This window comes from Carcharodon carcharias, chromosome 13, assembly GCF_017639515.1.
Source record: "Carcharodon carcharias isolate sCarCar2 chromosome 13, sCarCar2.pri, whole genome shotgun sequence".
Taxonomy (NCBI): Eukaryota; Metazoa; Chordata; class Chondrichthyes; order Lamniformes; family Lamnidae; genus Carcharodon; species Carcharodon carcharias.
The window spans coordinates 60,784,183-60,800,552 of record NC_054479.1 but is presented as its reverse complement, the minus strand read 5'-3'; the positions used below and the strand labels follow the sequence as shown (position 1 = coordinate 60,800,552).

Here is a 16,370-nt window from a genome sequence, read left to right as displayed (position 1 = left end):
TGTGAGAAACTCCCAAGTGCTTGAGGAATGAGCTGTATAGAATGGTGAGAAAAATTTATACTGCCTTACCTGAGAAAGGTGTACAAAATACCAAGTGGAATGAAAAATTTTTCTTCTTCCTTGAAACCAGAGACCTTTGAACCTGAAACCTTCCAACTGTTAGACCTCAAGTCTTGCTGTTCCCAACTTTGGAAAGGTTGGCATAGCTTTGAACTTTCTTTGACAAGTTTTTTTTTTGACAAATTTGCTGTAATTAGGACCATAGACCTGAAACAGTTAAAATGCTGGAAAGTAGAACCTTGCTGAGATTTTGACAAGTGCATACAATATTGCCAGTTTCCATCCCTTTCAACCTCTGATCACAGTCTGGTTGTAATAAAGAAAAAGAAAGATAATTATTTCCATATGAAGATTTGTGATTTCAAATCCAGTTACCAGCAGCTTCTGAATGTCATTTTTCAGTGAAGGATAGGGTACTACTTTTCACTCCTAAACTTGCTTTGGACCCAGTTGTTGCCAGGTACGGTCTGGAATGCTATTTGTATCCTAGTGGGAATGGTGCAGCTCTTTGAGTTGTACCTCGCACTGCACTTTGTATTTGCTGGAATCTGTCACAGGAGGGTGGAGATTGGTCGTGCGAAGTGAAGAGAGACATTGAAGATTGCACTATGAAGGGAGCAATTGTTTTAATCTCTTTCATTGCAATTGCTTTTGGTAAGTTTGCTCTCTTGAACTTGTACAAACAGAACATGCTAGCCAGTATAGGGAATATACTTCACTACATAATGTACTGGTAAAGCATTTCTCTGTGTAATAGGCTGGGAATATACTACACTGCATAATGTACTGGTAAAGCACTTCTCTGTGTAATAGACTAGGAATATACTACACTGCATAATGTACTGGTAAAGCACTTCTCTGTGTAATAGGCTGGGAATATACTTCACGGCATAAAACACTGGTAAAGCAATTCTCGCTGTAATAGACTCGGAATATGCTACACTGCATAATGTACTGGTAAAGCACTTCTCGCTGTAATAGACTCGGAATATACTACACTGCATAATGTACTGGTAAAGCACTTCTCTGTGTAATAGGCTGGGAATATACTTCACTGCATAAAACACTGGTAAAGCACTTCTCGCTGTAATAGGCTGGAATATACTACACTGCATAATGTACTGGTAAAGTACTTCTTTGTGCAATGTGCTGGGAATATGCCACCCTGTGTAATTTACTGGCCATTGTCTTCAGTTCCCACCAAAATCTGTTCCCTAGCCACCAACTCCATCCCTCTCCCTGGCAGCTGTCGAGGCTGAACCAGACTGTTTGCAACCTGGTGTCGTATTTCAAACCACCTATTTCCACCTCTGTAACACCGCTCGACTTTGCTCTGTCTCAACTCATCTGCTGCTGCAACCCTCATCCCTGCCATTGTTACCTCTAGACTTGACTATTCCAATTCATTCCAGGCCGGCCTCCCACACTTTACATTCCATAAACCTGATGTCATCCAAAACTCTGCTTTCCATGTCCGAACTCCCACTAAGTCCTAATCACCAATCACCCCTGTGTTTTCTGAACTAGATTGGCTTCTGGTTAAACAACATCTGGTTATTAAAATTCTCATCCTTGTTTCATCTCCTCTTCCTGCCCCGTGATCCCTTCAAGCCCCACATCCCTCTAGAGATCTCTGCGCTCCTCTAATTCTGGTCTCCCAAGCAGCCCCAATTTTAATCGCTCCACCATTGGCGGCCGTGCCGTCAGCTGCCTAAGCTTGGGAATTCCATCCCTCAACCTCTGTGTGTCTCTATCTCTCTTTCTTCCTTTAAAACCTACCTCTTTGACCAGGCTGGCACCTCTTTATGTGGCTCAGCATCAAATTTTGCTTTATAATGCTGCTGCGAAGTGCATTGGGATATTTTGTCAAAGGCAAAATGAAAATTGAAGTTCTGTTGTAATGTGTAATGTGCTGACAATGTAATTTACAACAGTAACTACACTTCAAAGTACTGAATTGGCTGAAAAGAGCTTTTGGCTATTCTAAGACTGTGAAAGGTGGTGTATGAATACAAATTTCTCTTTGTTTCACAGACTTAAAGGGGTATTTGCTGGAATGCTGCAGTGGAATTGAGGTTTAACATACTAGGTTCTGCAGAACAGGGATAGACAGAGGTTCAAGCCCCATTCTGGGCACAGCCTGGCCTGACATTACCAAGAGAGTGCATTGTTGTCATCATAGAATCTGACAGCACAGCAGGAGACCACTCAACCCTGTGCTGGTTCTTTGGAAGAGCTTTCCAATTAGTCCCATTCCCCTGGTCCTTCCCCTTAGTCTTGCAAATCTTTCCTTTTCAATGTATGTCCAAAACACTTTTGAAAATTACTATTTCAAGCAGTACATTCCAGATCTTAACAACATGCTATGTCAAAAAAATTCTCAACTTCCCCTCTGAATTTTATTGCCTTAAATCTGTGTCCTCTGGTTACTGACTCTGCTGCCAGTGGATACAGTTTCTCCCCATCTACTCTATCAAAATCCCTCACAATTCTGAATGCCATTGAATGGGGCGGAGCAGCAGCAGGGACTGGTGGAGATCAGACAGCCCCGATCTGATCTGTTTCTTGCATGAGCCCTGAAAAGCAGATATGCAGAGAGTGGAGAAAATCTTGAAGGGAGAGGGTCATCCCCTGGGCAGCAGGCGCCATTGCTTGCTGGGTGGCTACAGAGGAAACCCATGGCTGGATCTGCGTTTGATCACCTGATTATGCTATCAGCCCAGGAAAGGAAAGAGAAAAGGGAGGAAAAATACAAAGCAAAGAGGGAGGGAATCAAAAGGAGATCGCCCTTAAAAGAAAGTATAGTAAGAAGGGACTATGTTCAGTGTGTTAAAATATCAGCGATGTTCTGTGTGTTGTGGATGTTTTAAATTGTTCCCAGCCACCATAGGTGAATGAAGGAAGTCTAAATCCCAATTGACTAAGAGTTATTCCAGTCGCACATTACAGTGACAATTTTCCTATTTGCACAGAACAAACATAATGCAGCCTACTTCATTCAAGAATTTAACTGTTAAATGTGTTGTTCTTTTCAAAGCCAAAAGTCCTCCCATTCATTTCTCTAGTGTTATTTAATTGCATAATAATAACAGCGAAGTCAGATTTTTAAGCAAAATATGTTGCTTCCTCTCCCTACATGCCCATTCTGCAGTAATAAAAACAGTCCTGATGATTGTTCATCTATCCACCTGTGCCTAAGCATAGTGATAAATATAGATTGCATGCCTTGGAAACAATTATCCTGCTATAATAAGCAGAAAAAAGAACTGGTCTAAAAGCTACAGAATGCTTTATCTAAAACAAAAACAGAATTACCTGGAAAAACTCAGCAGGTCTGGCAGCATCGGCGGAGAAGAAAAGAGTTGACGTTTCGAGTCCTCATGACCCTTCGACAGAACTTGAGTTCGAGTCCAGGAAAGAGCTGAAATATAAGCTGGTTTAAGGTGTGTGTGTGGGGGGCGGAGAGATAGAGAGACAGAGAGGTGGAGGGGGTTGGTGTGGTTGTAGCGACAAACAAGCAGTGATAGAAGCAGATCATCAAAAGATGTCAACAACAATAGTACAATAGAACACATAGGTGTTAAAGTTAAAGTTGGTGATATTATCTAAACGAATGTGCTAATTAAGAATGGATGGTAGGGCACTCAAGGTATAGCTCTAGTGGGTTTTTTTTATATTTTATATAATGGAAATAGGTGGGAAAAGGAAAATCTTTATAATTTATTGGGAAAAGAAAAAAAGGGGGTAACAGAAAGGGGGTGGGGATGGGGGAGGGGACTCACGACCTAAAGTTGTTGAATTCAATACAAAAACAGAATTACCTGGAAAAACTCAGCAGGTCTGGCAGCATCGGCGGAGAAGAAAAGAGTTGACGTTTCGAGTCCTCATGACCCTTCGACAGAACTGGAATTCAATATTCAGTCCGGAAGGCTGTAAAGTCCCTAGTCGGAAGATGAGGTGTTGTTCCTCCAGTTTGCGTTGGGCTTCACTGGAACAATGCAGCAAGCCAAGGACAGACATGTGGGCAAGAGAGCAGGGTGGAGTGTTAAAATGGCAAGCGACAGGGAGGTTTGGGTCATTCTTGCGGACAGACTGCAGGTGTTCTGCAAAGCGGTCGCCCAGTTTACGTTTGGTCTCTCCAATGTAGAGGAGACCACATTGGGAGCAACGAATGCAGTAGACTAAGTTGGGGGAAATGCAAGTGAAATGCTGCTTCACTTGAAAGGAGTGTTTGGGTCCTTGGACGGTGAGGAGAGAGGAAGTGAAGGGGCAGGTGTTGCATCTTTTGCGTGGGCAAGGGGTTGTGCCATAGGAGGGGGTTGAGGAGTAGGGGGTGATGGAGGAGTGGACCAGGGTGTCCCGGAGGGAGCGATCCCTACGGAATGCCGATAAGGGGGGTGAAGGGAAGATGTGTTTGGTAGTGGCATCATGCTGGAGTTGGCGGAAATGGCGGAGGATGATCCTTTGAATGCGGAGGCTGGTGGGGTGATAAGTGAGGACAAGGGGGACCCTATCATGTTTCTGGGAGGGAGGAGAAGGAGTGAGGGCGGATGCGCGGGAGATGGGCCGGACACGGTTGAGGGCCCTGTCAACGACCGTGGGTGGAAAACCTCGGTTAAGGAAGAAGGAGGACATGTCAGAGGAACTGTTTTTGAATGTAGCATCATCGGAACAGATGCGACGGAGGCGAAGGAACTGAGAGAATGGGATGGAGTCCTTACAGGAAGTGGGGTGTGAGGAGCTGTAGTCGAGATAGCTGTGGGTGTCGGTGGGTTTGTAATGGATATTGGTGGACAGTCTATCACCAGAGATTGAGACAGAGAGGTCAAGGAAGGGAAGGGAAGTGTCAGAGATGGACCACGTGAAAATGATGGAGGGGTGGAGATTGGAAGCAAAATTAATAAATTTTTCCAAGTCCTGACGAGAGCATGAAGCAGCACCGAAATAATCATCGATGTACCGGAGAAAGAGTTGTGGAAGGGGGCCGGAGTAGGACTGCAACAAGGAATGTTCCACATACCCCATAAAGAGACAGGCATAGCTGGGGCCCATGCGGGTACCCATAGCCACACCTTTTATTTGGAGGAAGTGAGAGGAGTTGAAGGAGAAATTGTTCAGCGTGAGAACAAGTTCAGCCAGACGGAGGAGAGTAGTGGTGGATGGGGATTGTTCGGGCCTCTGTTCGAGGAAGAAGCTAAGGGCCCTCAGACCATCCTGGTGGGGGATGGAGGTGTAGAGGGATTGGACGTCCATGGTGAAGAGGAAGCGGTAGGGGCCAGGGAACTGGAAATTGTTGATGTGACGTAATGTGTCAGAGGAATCACGGATGTAGGTGGAAAGGGACTGGACAAGGGGAGAGAGAAGGGAGTCAAGATAACGAGAAATGAGTTCTGTGGGGCAGGAGCAAGCTGAGACGATCGGTCTACCGGGGCAGTTCTGTTTGTGGATTTTGGGTAGGAGATAGAAGCGGGCCGTCCGAGGTTGGGCAACTATCAGGTTGGAAGCTGTGGGAGGGAGATCCCCAGAGGAGATGAGGTCAGTGACAGTCCTGGAAACAATGGCTTGATGTTCAGTGGTGGGGTCATGGTCCAGGGAGAGGTAGGAGGAAGTGTCTGCGAGTTGACGCTCAGCCTCCGCGTGGTAGAGGTCAGTGCGCCAGACAACAACAGCACCACCCTTGTCAGCGGGTTTGATGACAATGTCAGGGTTGGACCTGAGAGAATGGAGTGCAGTAAGTTCAGAGAGAGACAGGTTAGAATGGGTGAGAGGAGCAGAGAAATTGAGACGACTAATGTCGCGCCGACAGTTCTCAATGAAAAGATCGAGAGAAGGTAAGAATCCAGAGGGAGGGGTCATCCGAATGCTTTATCTATCCTTTCTTCAAATATAGTTGAATTCATGTACTTCACTGCACTGTGACTGTTTGAAGGTTTCTTTTATACCCTGATACTTTGAATCTAACGTTGCATTGAGGTTGTGCACGTGTAGGGTTGCCACAATGTCCAGGCTGATTAAAAACATTTTAAGGAGGAGGAAGAAAATGTCATGGAAGTGCAGAAAGGGGTCTTGGGGTACTTCAGAGACAGGTATTTCACAAGAACACAAGAAATAGGAGCAGGAGTACACTGTATGGCCCATCGATCCTGCTCCACCATTTCATACGATGATGGCTGATATTGGGCTTTGTCAGGAACATGTAATAGGCCAGGATTTTCCCCAATTAAGACTCGTCCAGCGTGACGCATGCGCACGAAAGAGCGCACTCATCTCACTGAGGCTAAGTGCTGCCTCAGGGAGTTCGGCTCTACTGTACAAAATATTAGTAATAGAAGAAACAAATTCCCTGACATGTCCCCTCATGTGACACTGTCACATGAGTTGGGGCATGTCCATAACTTTTAAAAATACTTTAATTAAATTTTTAAAAACTTACATGAAACCTCATCCTGCCTGTGGATGAGGTTTCATACTTTTTCTAATGCCCGCCAGGGCTCTCAGCCTGCCCGCCAACCTTAAGGTCACCGACAGGAAAATCCTGGCCGTAATTTTCATAATGCTATTGGAATTTATTGTAAAATAGAGCAACAGTGGGATGTGTCTATGTGTGTATCTTTGTGTGTGAGAGACTGAATTGAATTGGAGGCAGCAAGCCTGGGCTTTGATGTAAGAAGAGAAGTTAGGTTTGAAATGTTAATTAGGTAAACATGGGAAGTTTAGAAAAATAGGTGTCAAGGGAACACTTGCGTTTTGAAATAAACCAGACTAGATTGTTTTCAAAAGAGGGGTGAAATGTGTCACCTAGCCAGATGAAGTTTAGAAACAGTGGGCAGAAATTTTTGCTTGGCAGGTGTGTCTGTGCCCGACCCATTCGAGCGTGAAATGACACTTGTTGACGTCAGCCGAGTGTGCTGACATCAACGTGGAGTCACGTGATAGTTTGGTCGTTAGGTGGGCACCTGAGTCTGCTGCACACTCGCCAACAATTAAAAGGCCTGTTAAGGCCATTGAATAATCAATTAAATTAACTTTTCCACTGCCCGTCCAACCTAACGGTTGGCAGGCAGGCGAAAAGGCCAAGCAGCCTTTGCATTTTTTTGGAAACCTCATTCACGGGCAGGATGAGGTTTTCAAAAGCAAATAATGATAAAATAAAAGTTTTAAAATGTAATTAATAACATGTGCCTGCTCATGTGACAGTCACATGAGGGGTCATGTTTCATTACATTTTTATTTATTTATTTTTTTCATCTCTCTTCATCTCCCTGAGGCATGGAGCTGCCTCAGGGAGATTATGCAGCGCTCACTCATGCCTGAATGAAGTTCATGCTCAGTTTGCTTGCCCTCCTCCCCCCATCCGCACAGGCAGCGCTCAGCACTGCCATTCACGTTTCATGCTGGGCAGGCCTTAATTGGCCCGCCAGTGTGAAATTGCAGTGCAGTGCCGATCGCAGGTGGTGATTGGCTTCCCAACTGCCCCCGCCGAGCACCCCTGACAAGGGCAAAATTCTTCCCAGTGTGTGGTAAAATCTAGTGCTATGAGAGGTTTTTATTATCAGGAAGATAAAGTCCAAAGACATAGTGAAACAATGGGTATTTGCATTCAAAGGGAAACATGTGTATAAAGGAGTAAAGGCTGTGTGTAAAGGTAAGCATCTTAAGATCTTATAAGTGCGAAAAGTCTTCAGCATCTATATCTCAAGCTGCTGTCTTCAAAGGACTGAGGTTAGGAAAACTCACTTTGTATTCAACTTGTTCAGGGTATCATGTTTCTTTGCATGGATCTTTTAAAATCTATGCGTCTTACTATTGCCTTAGCGAAAGTATAATTGGGAGTTAGATTGATTAGGGGATTTAGAAGTTATCATAGTAGTAATTTGTAGATCTATGTATGTACTTAAAATAATTTCTCCTATTAGGAAATGTTTAACCTAGTTTTGCAGAAACCTATAAGACTTGGTGATCTTATTACTACTGAATTCAAGGCACACGTCTCAAAATTTATACAAACTGCAAAACAAGTTGTGGCAATTGTTTCAAGTTTCACTTTGGGATTTGAACAACTCAGCATTTACCATTGCTGTACCATAATGGCTTCAACTCCACTTTCCCACCCATTCCCCATATCCTTTGATTCCCTGAGAGACCAAAAATCTGTCTATCCCTGCCTTTAATATATTCAATGATAGAACATCTACAACCCTCTGAGGTAGAGAATTCCAAAGATTCACAACCCTTTCAGTGAAGAAATTTCTTCTCATCTCAGTCCTAAATGATCAACCCCTTATCCTGAGACTGGACCCCCGTGGTTTAGATTCCCTGACCAGTAGAAACAATCTCTCCGGGTCCACCTTATCAAGCCCTTTCAGAACCTTGTACATTCCAATGAGATTGCCTCTCGTTCTTCTAAACTTCAGAGAATATAGGCCCAATTTACCTAGCCTCTCACCATAGGACAACCCCCTCATCCCAGGGACCAATTTAGTGAACCTTGACTTTACCTCCTTCAATGCAAGTATATGCTTCCTTACATATGGAGAGCAAAACTGCACACAGTGCTCAAGATGTAGTCTCACCAAAACCCTGTACAATTGTAGCAAGACTTCTTTAACCCTGTACTCCAAGCCTCATGCCATAAGGCCCAACATGCCATTTGCCATCCTAATTGTTTGCTGAACCTGCATGCTAACTTTCTGTGTTCCTTTTACGAGCACTCCCAAGTCTCTCTGATCATCAATATTTACAAGTTTCACACCGTTCGAAAAATATTCTGCTTTTCCATTCTTACAACCAAAGTGAATAACTTAACACTTCCACATTTACTCCATCTGCCATCTTGTTGCCCACTTAACAAGTCTAAATCTCTTTGCAGCCTCTCTGTGTCCTCTCCACAGCTTACCTTCCCACCTAATTTTGCATCATCAACAAACTTAGATCCATTACTCTCCATCATTTCATCTAAGCCATTAATACAGATTCGGTGGCATGAAGACCATAAGGGCAGCTTGGGAAAGGAGGAGGTCAGGGAGAATCTCAGGAAAGTTGAAAATTTAGTTCATCTAGAATGGTTGGGTTGGTCTCAACAAGAAGAAGTTATATTTATATAAGTCTAGACAAGATTGTGGGACTCGAAGACATCTGGGATCCCTGGGAGAGGGATTCTAAGATTGGGGAACAATAAGGAATCAGGTCCCAGGGTCTGAAAGCATTAGGGTGGGTTATGCATTTTCTCCTAACATGAGAGGGACTGGAACTAGAACCAGGAGAGGCTGGATGGTGAGGAAATGGGCTCCGGTAGGAGCAGGGCAGTGGTAAAAGTGTTGCCGAGGTGGAAAATGACCAGAAATGGAAATGGGGTGGGGTGAGATAAGGGCTGATCTTCAGATTTAAAATATGCATGGACGTTACAGAACCTAAATATAATGGGAGCAAGACCACAGACAGAACTGGGTGTTGAACAGCGGGAAGAGGAATAAAGCTAGTGTCGCAGGCCTAAACTGGAACAGGACCAGAAAGTATTTTAACTATATTCTGAATTCACATTATTTCAAAAGTTGATTTCTTTACACTCTTTGATGATATTCTAATTTCTACTTCTGAGTTTTGTTGAAAGCAGAGATGGAAGGTGTGGGAGATGTGAGATTAACACAACAGTACCACCTTTTAATCTGGAGACTGATGAGACATTTTATCAAGAAACATGGCAGCCAGATGTTGCCATATACATAACATTGAGAATATTGGCACAAACATTTACATTATATAAATGCTAACATACAAAGTGTGACTCAGAAGTCATGACTCATAAAGTTAAATTAATGTGCACGGGAAGGGCGTGCCATTTGCAAGACCTTTAATATGCTACTGTAATAATTTGATGGAGCAGCAGGTTTGGTGAAGAAAAGGCTAAACTTTATTTAGGAGACATGTGGAGGTGCTTGCATGCTAGATGCGATCTCTCCGTTGGATCCCCACCCCCTGGATCACTGGCACAATAAGCTTATTCGTTGAAGTCCCCATAATCGCATCACATGATGAGTGATTGACAGGAGGGAGGGACAATACATCTAGTTACTACAGCTGCTAATCAATTTCCTGGGCCTAAAGAGAGTGAGGGATGCCTATTGCGTGACCCTTCCCCCTCCGACCTTTGAAAGAGTGGGTCTGTCGCTGCTGACTTAGGATATGCTAACACCTTTCTCCTGACAGTTCCTGGGGTTGGCAGTAAAGAGGAAATCATCCAGGTTAAGTGTGACAGCGTGACATGTTTACAAAGGCAGTTTTCATTACTTTCACCATCAGTTAGGTGAGGTGGAATGACCTGAGCAGTAAGATAGAAAACTGATATTTAGATACTGCTTTTCACAACCTCAGGATGTCCCAAAGCATTTTGCAGCCAATGAAGTACTTTTGAAAAGTAGTCACTGTTGGAATGTAGGAAATAGAGCAGGCAGTTTGTGCACAGCAAAGTCCTACAAACATATAATGACTGATAATTTGTTGGTTGAGTGATAAAAGACACCATCGGAGGGAGAACTTCCCTACTCTTCTTCAAAAGGAACGTATGAAAGAGGAGTAGGCCATTCAGCCCTTGAGCCTGCTCTGCCATTCAATTAGACCATGGCTGATCTTCTAACTCAACGCCAATTTGCCGCACCATCCCTATATCCTTTGATATCTTTAACGTCTAGAAATCTATCGATCTCTGTCTTGAATATACTCACTGACTGATCCTCCACCGCCCTCTAGGTAGAGAATTCCAAAGATTCACCACCCTCTGAGTGAAGAAACTCCTTCTCATCTCAATCCTAAGTAGCCTATCTCTTATTTTGACTCTGTGCCTGGTTCTAGAGCCACCCACCACCACATGGCATGGAGATGGGTTCCATGTCCGATTAAGGGCCGTGATGGTGCTCTGGATGCTGGAGGGGCTAATCAGAGACCTTGCAACTTGAGAGGAGGAGCAGGTAGTAATGGATGGTAAGGAACAGAGATTGTGCTTCAACATGGAGAGTCTCTCTTTCCAACTTATTTGAAAAACAGCAGCCACCACCCCCCAAACCGTCCCAGCCAGGGGAAACATCCTTCCTGCACCAACCCTGTCAAGTCTGTAAGAATTTTGCACATTTGAATGAGATTTCCTCTCTTGGGAGGAGGAGGTGGTGCAGTGGTATTGTCACTGGACTAGTAATCCGGATACACAGGATAATGCCCTGGGAACCAAGGTTCGAATCCCATCATGTCAGATGGTGAAATTTGAATTCAATAAAAATCTGGAATCGAAAGTCCAATGACGACCATGGAATCATTGTTGATTGTCGTAAAATCCCATCTGGTTCACTAATATCCTATAGGGAAGGAAACCTGCTGTCCTCACCTGGTCTGGTCTACATGTGACTCAGGACCCACAACAATGTGGCTGAATCTTAAAATGCCCTCTGAAATGGCTAGCAATCCACTCAGTTCTCAAGAGCAATTAGGGATGAATAATAAATGCTGACCTAGCTAGTGATGCCCACATCCCATGCATGAATAAAAAAAACATTTTTCTAAACTCTAGAGAATATAGGCCCAATCTCTTCATAGGACAATCCCACCATCCCAGGGATCATCAGTCTGACAAATCTTTGTTGCAATTCTTTTATGGCAAGTATACCGTTCTTTAGGTAAGGAGACCAAAATGGCACAAAACACTCCAGATGTGGTCTCACCAAGGCTCAATACAATTGCAGCAAGCCTTCCACCAGTGAGGAGAAGCAGGGCCTTGGCTCTGTATCTCATCTGAAAGAAGACATCTCAGACAGTGCAACATTCCCTCAGCACTGACTAGTGTCAGCCTAGATTTTGTGTTCAACTTTGGGATGAGACTTGAATGTATGATCTTCTGACTCAGAAGTGAGAGTGGTACCACTGAGCTAGAATTGACATGGATAAAAATGCGATAAACAATTTGAGCTCCTGGTTTAAACAAGGTCATATGAGCATTACTGCCTATGGGACCACCAGTAATCACCTATTCAGATCACACACTACAAAAGCACTTCATTTCAGGACATAAGTTCAACCCACCCTCAGAGCCTTACAGCAGTTATTGTCCAAGTTGATGTTCACTACCAAAAAATAAGCCCCTGGTACACAAAATCTAGCTACTCATATAGGATGGTACATTTTAAAGATCGACGCTCACTCACCAGAAGTGTATACTGGATATTTGGACCCACCAGAATTTTCCATCCATGATCCACCACATCTAAGTCCCCAGTGAGAGAAGCTCCAAACCAAGAGCATCAACTCGTAAGATAGATGCTGGTGGATAGTACAACTGGAGTATGTTTCAAGGAGGAATCTCGGGGTTCAGATGAATTAAACAAATCAGATGTGATGACCACAAAACCTTATGGTCGGAGGGCATAACAGTCTATACATTACCCAAACTCTAGTTTAAGACAGGGTGCTAGCATGCATCGGCCACTAATCCAGTTTAGGTAGATTCGCCACCCCCACCCTCCCGCCTAGTTCATCCAAACATGACATCACCCCAACTTCCCTGATGCTAAAACACATGCTATTCCCAACACATGGAAAGCTCCAACAGCTGTCCCCAGCCCTTAATGCATTTACCTGCAAACAGCATGCAAATCATATGCTGATCTGATAATCTGTATTTACAATAATCTCCTGAAGAATGGGTAAATGCCATTTTCTCACTCAGATAACAGGGAAATCAAAGTTCTGTGGTTAATGTTGTCTATGAAACACACTCCCAACAGGTGATTCTGCTCCTTTTGGGGAGGGTGGTGGGTATCTTTGGGGTTGAGGTGGCTCCAAAATGACATGCCTGGTGGTGAAAGTTCAGAACCAATTCAGTTTGCATGGTACATGATCATGTAAACCTGAGATTGGCAGATCTGTGCCCACCCCAGGGCACAATTGATGATTGATCAGACAGTCTGGGTGGGATTCTCCCCACTCAGCTCCAGCTAAGGCTGCAATCCAAATCTGGCACAGTAGCCTGGCAAAGTAGGAGTTCTAGAACCTTCCCAAGTTCTACACTCCTAGGTTTAGGTGTAGATTTGGCTGGTTAGATCCCACATTGCTCTTGCAAACACTTGGGTGAAAGCTTATTGCTGTAACAGCATCAAGTCCTCTGGAGTTAGCTAAGTGTCCCTATGGGGAAACCCCACTGTGCACCCTGCATTGACTAGACACTGTATAAGTGTAGATTGCTCAGTAGTTTTGTTCAGTGGTGGGTTTACAGATATGCCATTCCATCCAAAAACAAATGGCTGCATTCAGTAACATCACAAGTCCTGGTCAGAATGGACATGATTGGGTAATTCCCCCATTAACCGCACATGGCGACCACATTGCCATAAATTACTTGGGTTGAATGAATCACATAATGTGTGTTAAGTAACCATCCCCCACTCATTGTATTTTGCTGGAGAAATCCTGTTGTAGTTGGGGTCGGGAGTGGAGGGGAGGGGGTGGGTGGGTGGATTCTATTTGCTGTAGAGATTTTTAACTTCTGCCCCATCTCCAACTCATTAGCTGGCACAGTGGCTTCAATATTTACCCTTCCATAATAGGTGGGGAAGGGGGTTAAAAAGTAAAATACATGAAAAGTGACCCCAACCTGCCGCGCATGGGAATTCTGCTATTTATTTGCTGTTGAATATCAGGATGTCCTATCTGCACGCTTTCTAGCAGATTTAAATTGGACTCCTAAAATTCTTCTGCTTCTGCTTCATGGGCTACCCAAAGTTCAGGAAACCCAGCGGTGCCAGAGAAGCTGGAGCTGCCAGCTCAGCTAGGTTTCCATTTTTACAGCATTGCTTGTGGGCCAGGAGGAGCAGGAATGCTCCCATCAACAAATTAATGAATCCTCCTGTTCCCTCCACCCCATAACCCCAACCTCCCCACCCCTTCCAGTGCCCTTCTCCCAGTCCCAGATCTCTTCTATTCCCCTGTCCCAATCTCCCCCATCCTGTAGCCAAAGCCTCTAGCCTCTTCCCCAACCCTGATCTCCTCTTTCCCCCAGCCCCAAACAGCCCTCCTCCCAACCCCAATCACCAGCCTCCTGCTCTCAGGGTTTCATCCTACCCCACCCCCCACTCCCAATCACACCCTACCCCCCCCCCAGGCAAAAACTCTGTTCCCTCCATTCTTGATGACCCACTACCCCACCAACTACAATCTTCCCCTCCCTCAGCTAGGTTTTCCCTTACCCCAACTCCCAATCATCCCATCCCTCACCCCAGCCTCGCTCTCCCCTTCTCCCAGCCCCATTTCCTCCTTCCCTGTAGGCTTGATCTCCACTTCCCACTCAAGCCTGATCTCGACCCACCTTAGCCAAGATCTCCCCCTAGTTCCACTCCCAACCCCCCTCCCCCAGCCCTGATCATCCCCACCCCAGTCCCAATTCTCTGCTCCCCCAGCTCCAATCACCAGCCTCCCCCACCTGTAGCCCTGAGCTTCAGCCTCCCCTGCCCTGCCAAATGCTGACCTCCCCTCCTTTTGATTGTCAATCTTCCCCCTTCTCCTGATTGTTTGTCTCTCCACCCTTCTGACTGTTGCCAACTAGCCCCAATGGTCCATGGCTGCTGCCTGTCATCAGGCTGTCCATTTGGCTGGCTGCGGGTGTGTGGCAGAGCTACAAGATATTAATGTGGTGCAACTATTAAAATTGGCAGGAACTCCACATCCCCGACCTTGCTGGGTTCTTGGGCTGTTTTCACTCTTTGTCACACTCTCCCTGGAAATGACCTCAATACTGACACTCTGGCCTCAATAGTATGTCAATTCTCACTCTGAAAATAAAATTGGTTCTGTACTGAATGATCTGGATTCAAGGATAGAACCACTTTATTTTAACAACATAATGCTGGAGAATAAACACAAGGGGTGGAATCGTCCGGTCCCACTGGTGGTGGGCATCATGGTGAACGTGAGCGAACAATATGGCGAGAAGGCCAAAAATCACTTTTACGCCGTCATGAAACCAGTTTGCAACTGTCCACTGCACCTGTCACTGGCAGGCTGCATTTCCCGCTGCCTCACATCAGGAACCTAATTTCAATACATTAGCATCTCATTATAAACTCTACTCGCCGGAAACATCCCCTTACGTTGGATTACCTGGGAACGTCAGTGTGATTACATGCCAAGGTGTTTCAAAACTGTACATAAGCGAAGTTCACCTGGCAACCTGAACTTCGCTCGGGACTTAATTTGCCTACCTTGCTTCGGTCAACACTCGTGGTCCTCAGCACCAGGCTTTGCAGACAGCACCACATCACTTTTAGGGGACTCACGGGCAGACCTTTAACTACCAGACCAGCCGCAAGGTAGGGGTCGCTTTTCAATGGTTGCTGGGCCAGGACTTGCTTGGGGAAGGGGTAGAAGTGGCTTTGGGTAAGGGAAGGGGCTGCAGGGTGAGGGCTGCACTGGGGAAGGGGAGTATCCCAGGCTGTGTATGGGGGCACAAGTTGATCTGTTCAGGTGGCCTCAGGATGGTGAGAGCTAAGGAGGCAGTGTCCAGAGGAGATGAGGCCAGATGGAGATGTGAGAGTGTGTTTGAGAGAGTAAGTGGTGATGCCCCTTAAGCTAGCAGTGAGTGAGTGAATGTGTGATGGACTTGTGAGTGTGCGGGTTTAGAGTGATAAGATGGTTGCCTTACCTTGGCAGCATGGATGTGAACATTTATCCTCTTTCTGTACTGGAAGGCCAACCTCTTCTGTGCAGCATTGGCACTGACCACCACTGCTACCACCTCCCAAGCTGGAGTGGTGAGATTGCTGTACCTCTTGCGGCCAGAGCAGGGGTGGGGGACATCATGCGGGCCTCCAAAAGGCATTCCAGTAACAGGTCACTGAACTCTTCTTGGCTTTCTGTGTTATGTTTTCACTGGAGCAGTCCTGGGCTGTACCTTATCTCCTGACTCCCAAAGCCTGTCTACCATCTATAGGGCACAAGTCAAAAGTGTGATGGAATACTCCCCACCTGCCTGGATGAGTGCAGCTCCCACAATACCCAAGGAGCTTAACACCATCCAGGATAAAGCAGCCTGCTTGATTGGCACCACACCCACAAACATTCACTCCCTCCACCACCAATGCACAGTAGCAGCAGTGTGTAACATCTACAAGATGCACTGCAGAAACTCACCAAGGCTCCTTAGTCAGTACTTTCCAAACCCATGACCACTGCCATCTAGAAGGACAAGGGCAGCTGATACATGGGAACATCAACACTTGTAAGTTCTCCTCCAAGCCACTCACCAACCTGACTTGGAAATATATTGCCATTCCTTC

At 45.4% G+C, this 16,370-nt stretch overlaps 1 protein-coding gene across 1 annotated transcript in view; it reads left to right on the top strand.

Moving 5' to 3' along the window:
- The first annotated feature begins 344 nt into the window (after positions 1-344).
- The window catches only part of zgc:172271 (uncharacterized protein LOC100000381 homolog), a 205,809-nt gene continuing 189,783 nt past the window's right edge, over positions 345-16,370 (top strand). The window contains exon 1 of the mRNA XM_041202044.1: positions 345-714. Within this exon, the coding sequence (XP_041057978.1) occupies positions 669-714 (46 nt within the window). The 5' untranslated portion in view covers positions 345-668. The remainder of the gene's footprint in view (positions 715-16,370) is intronic.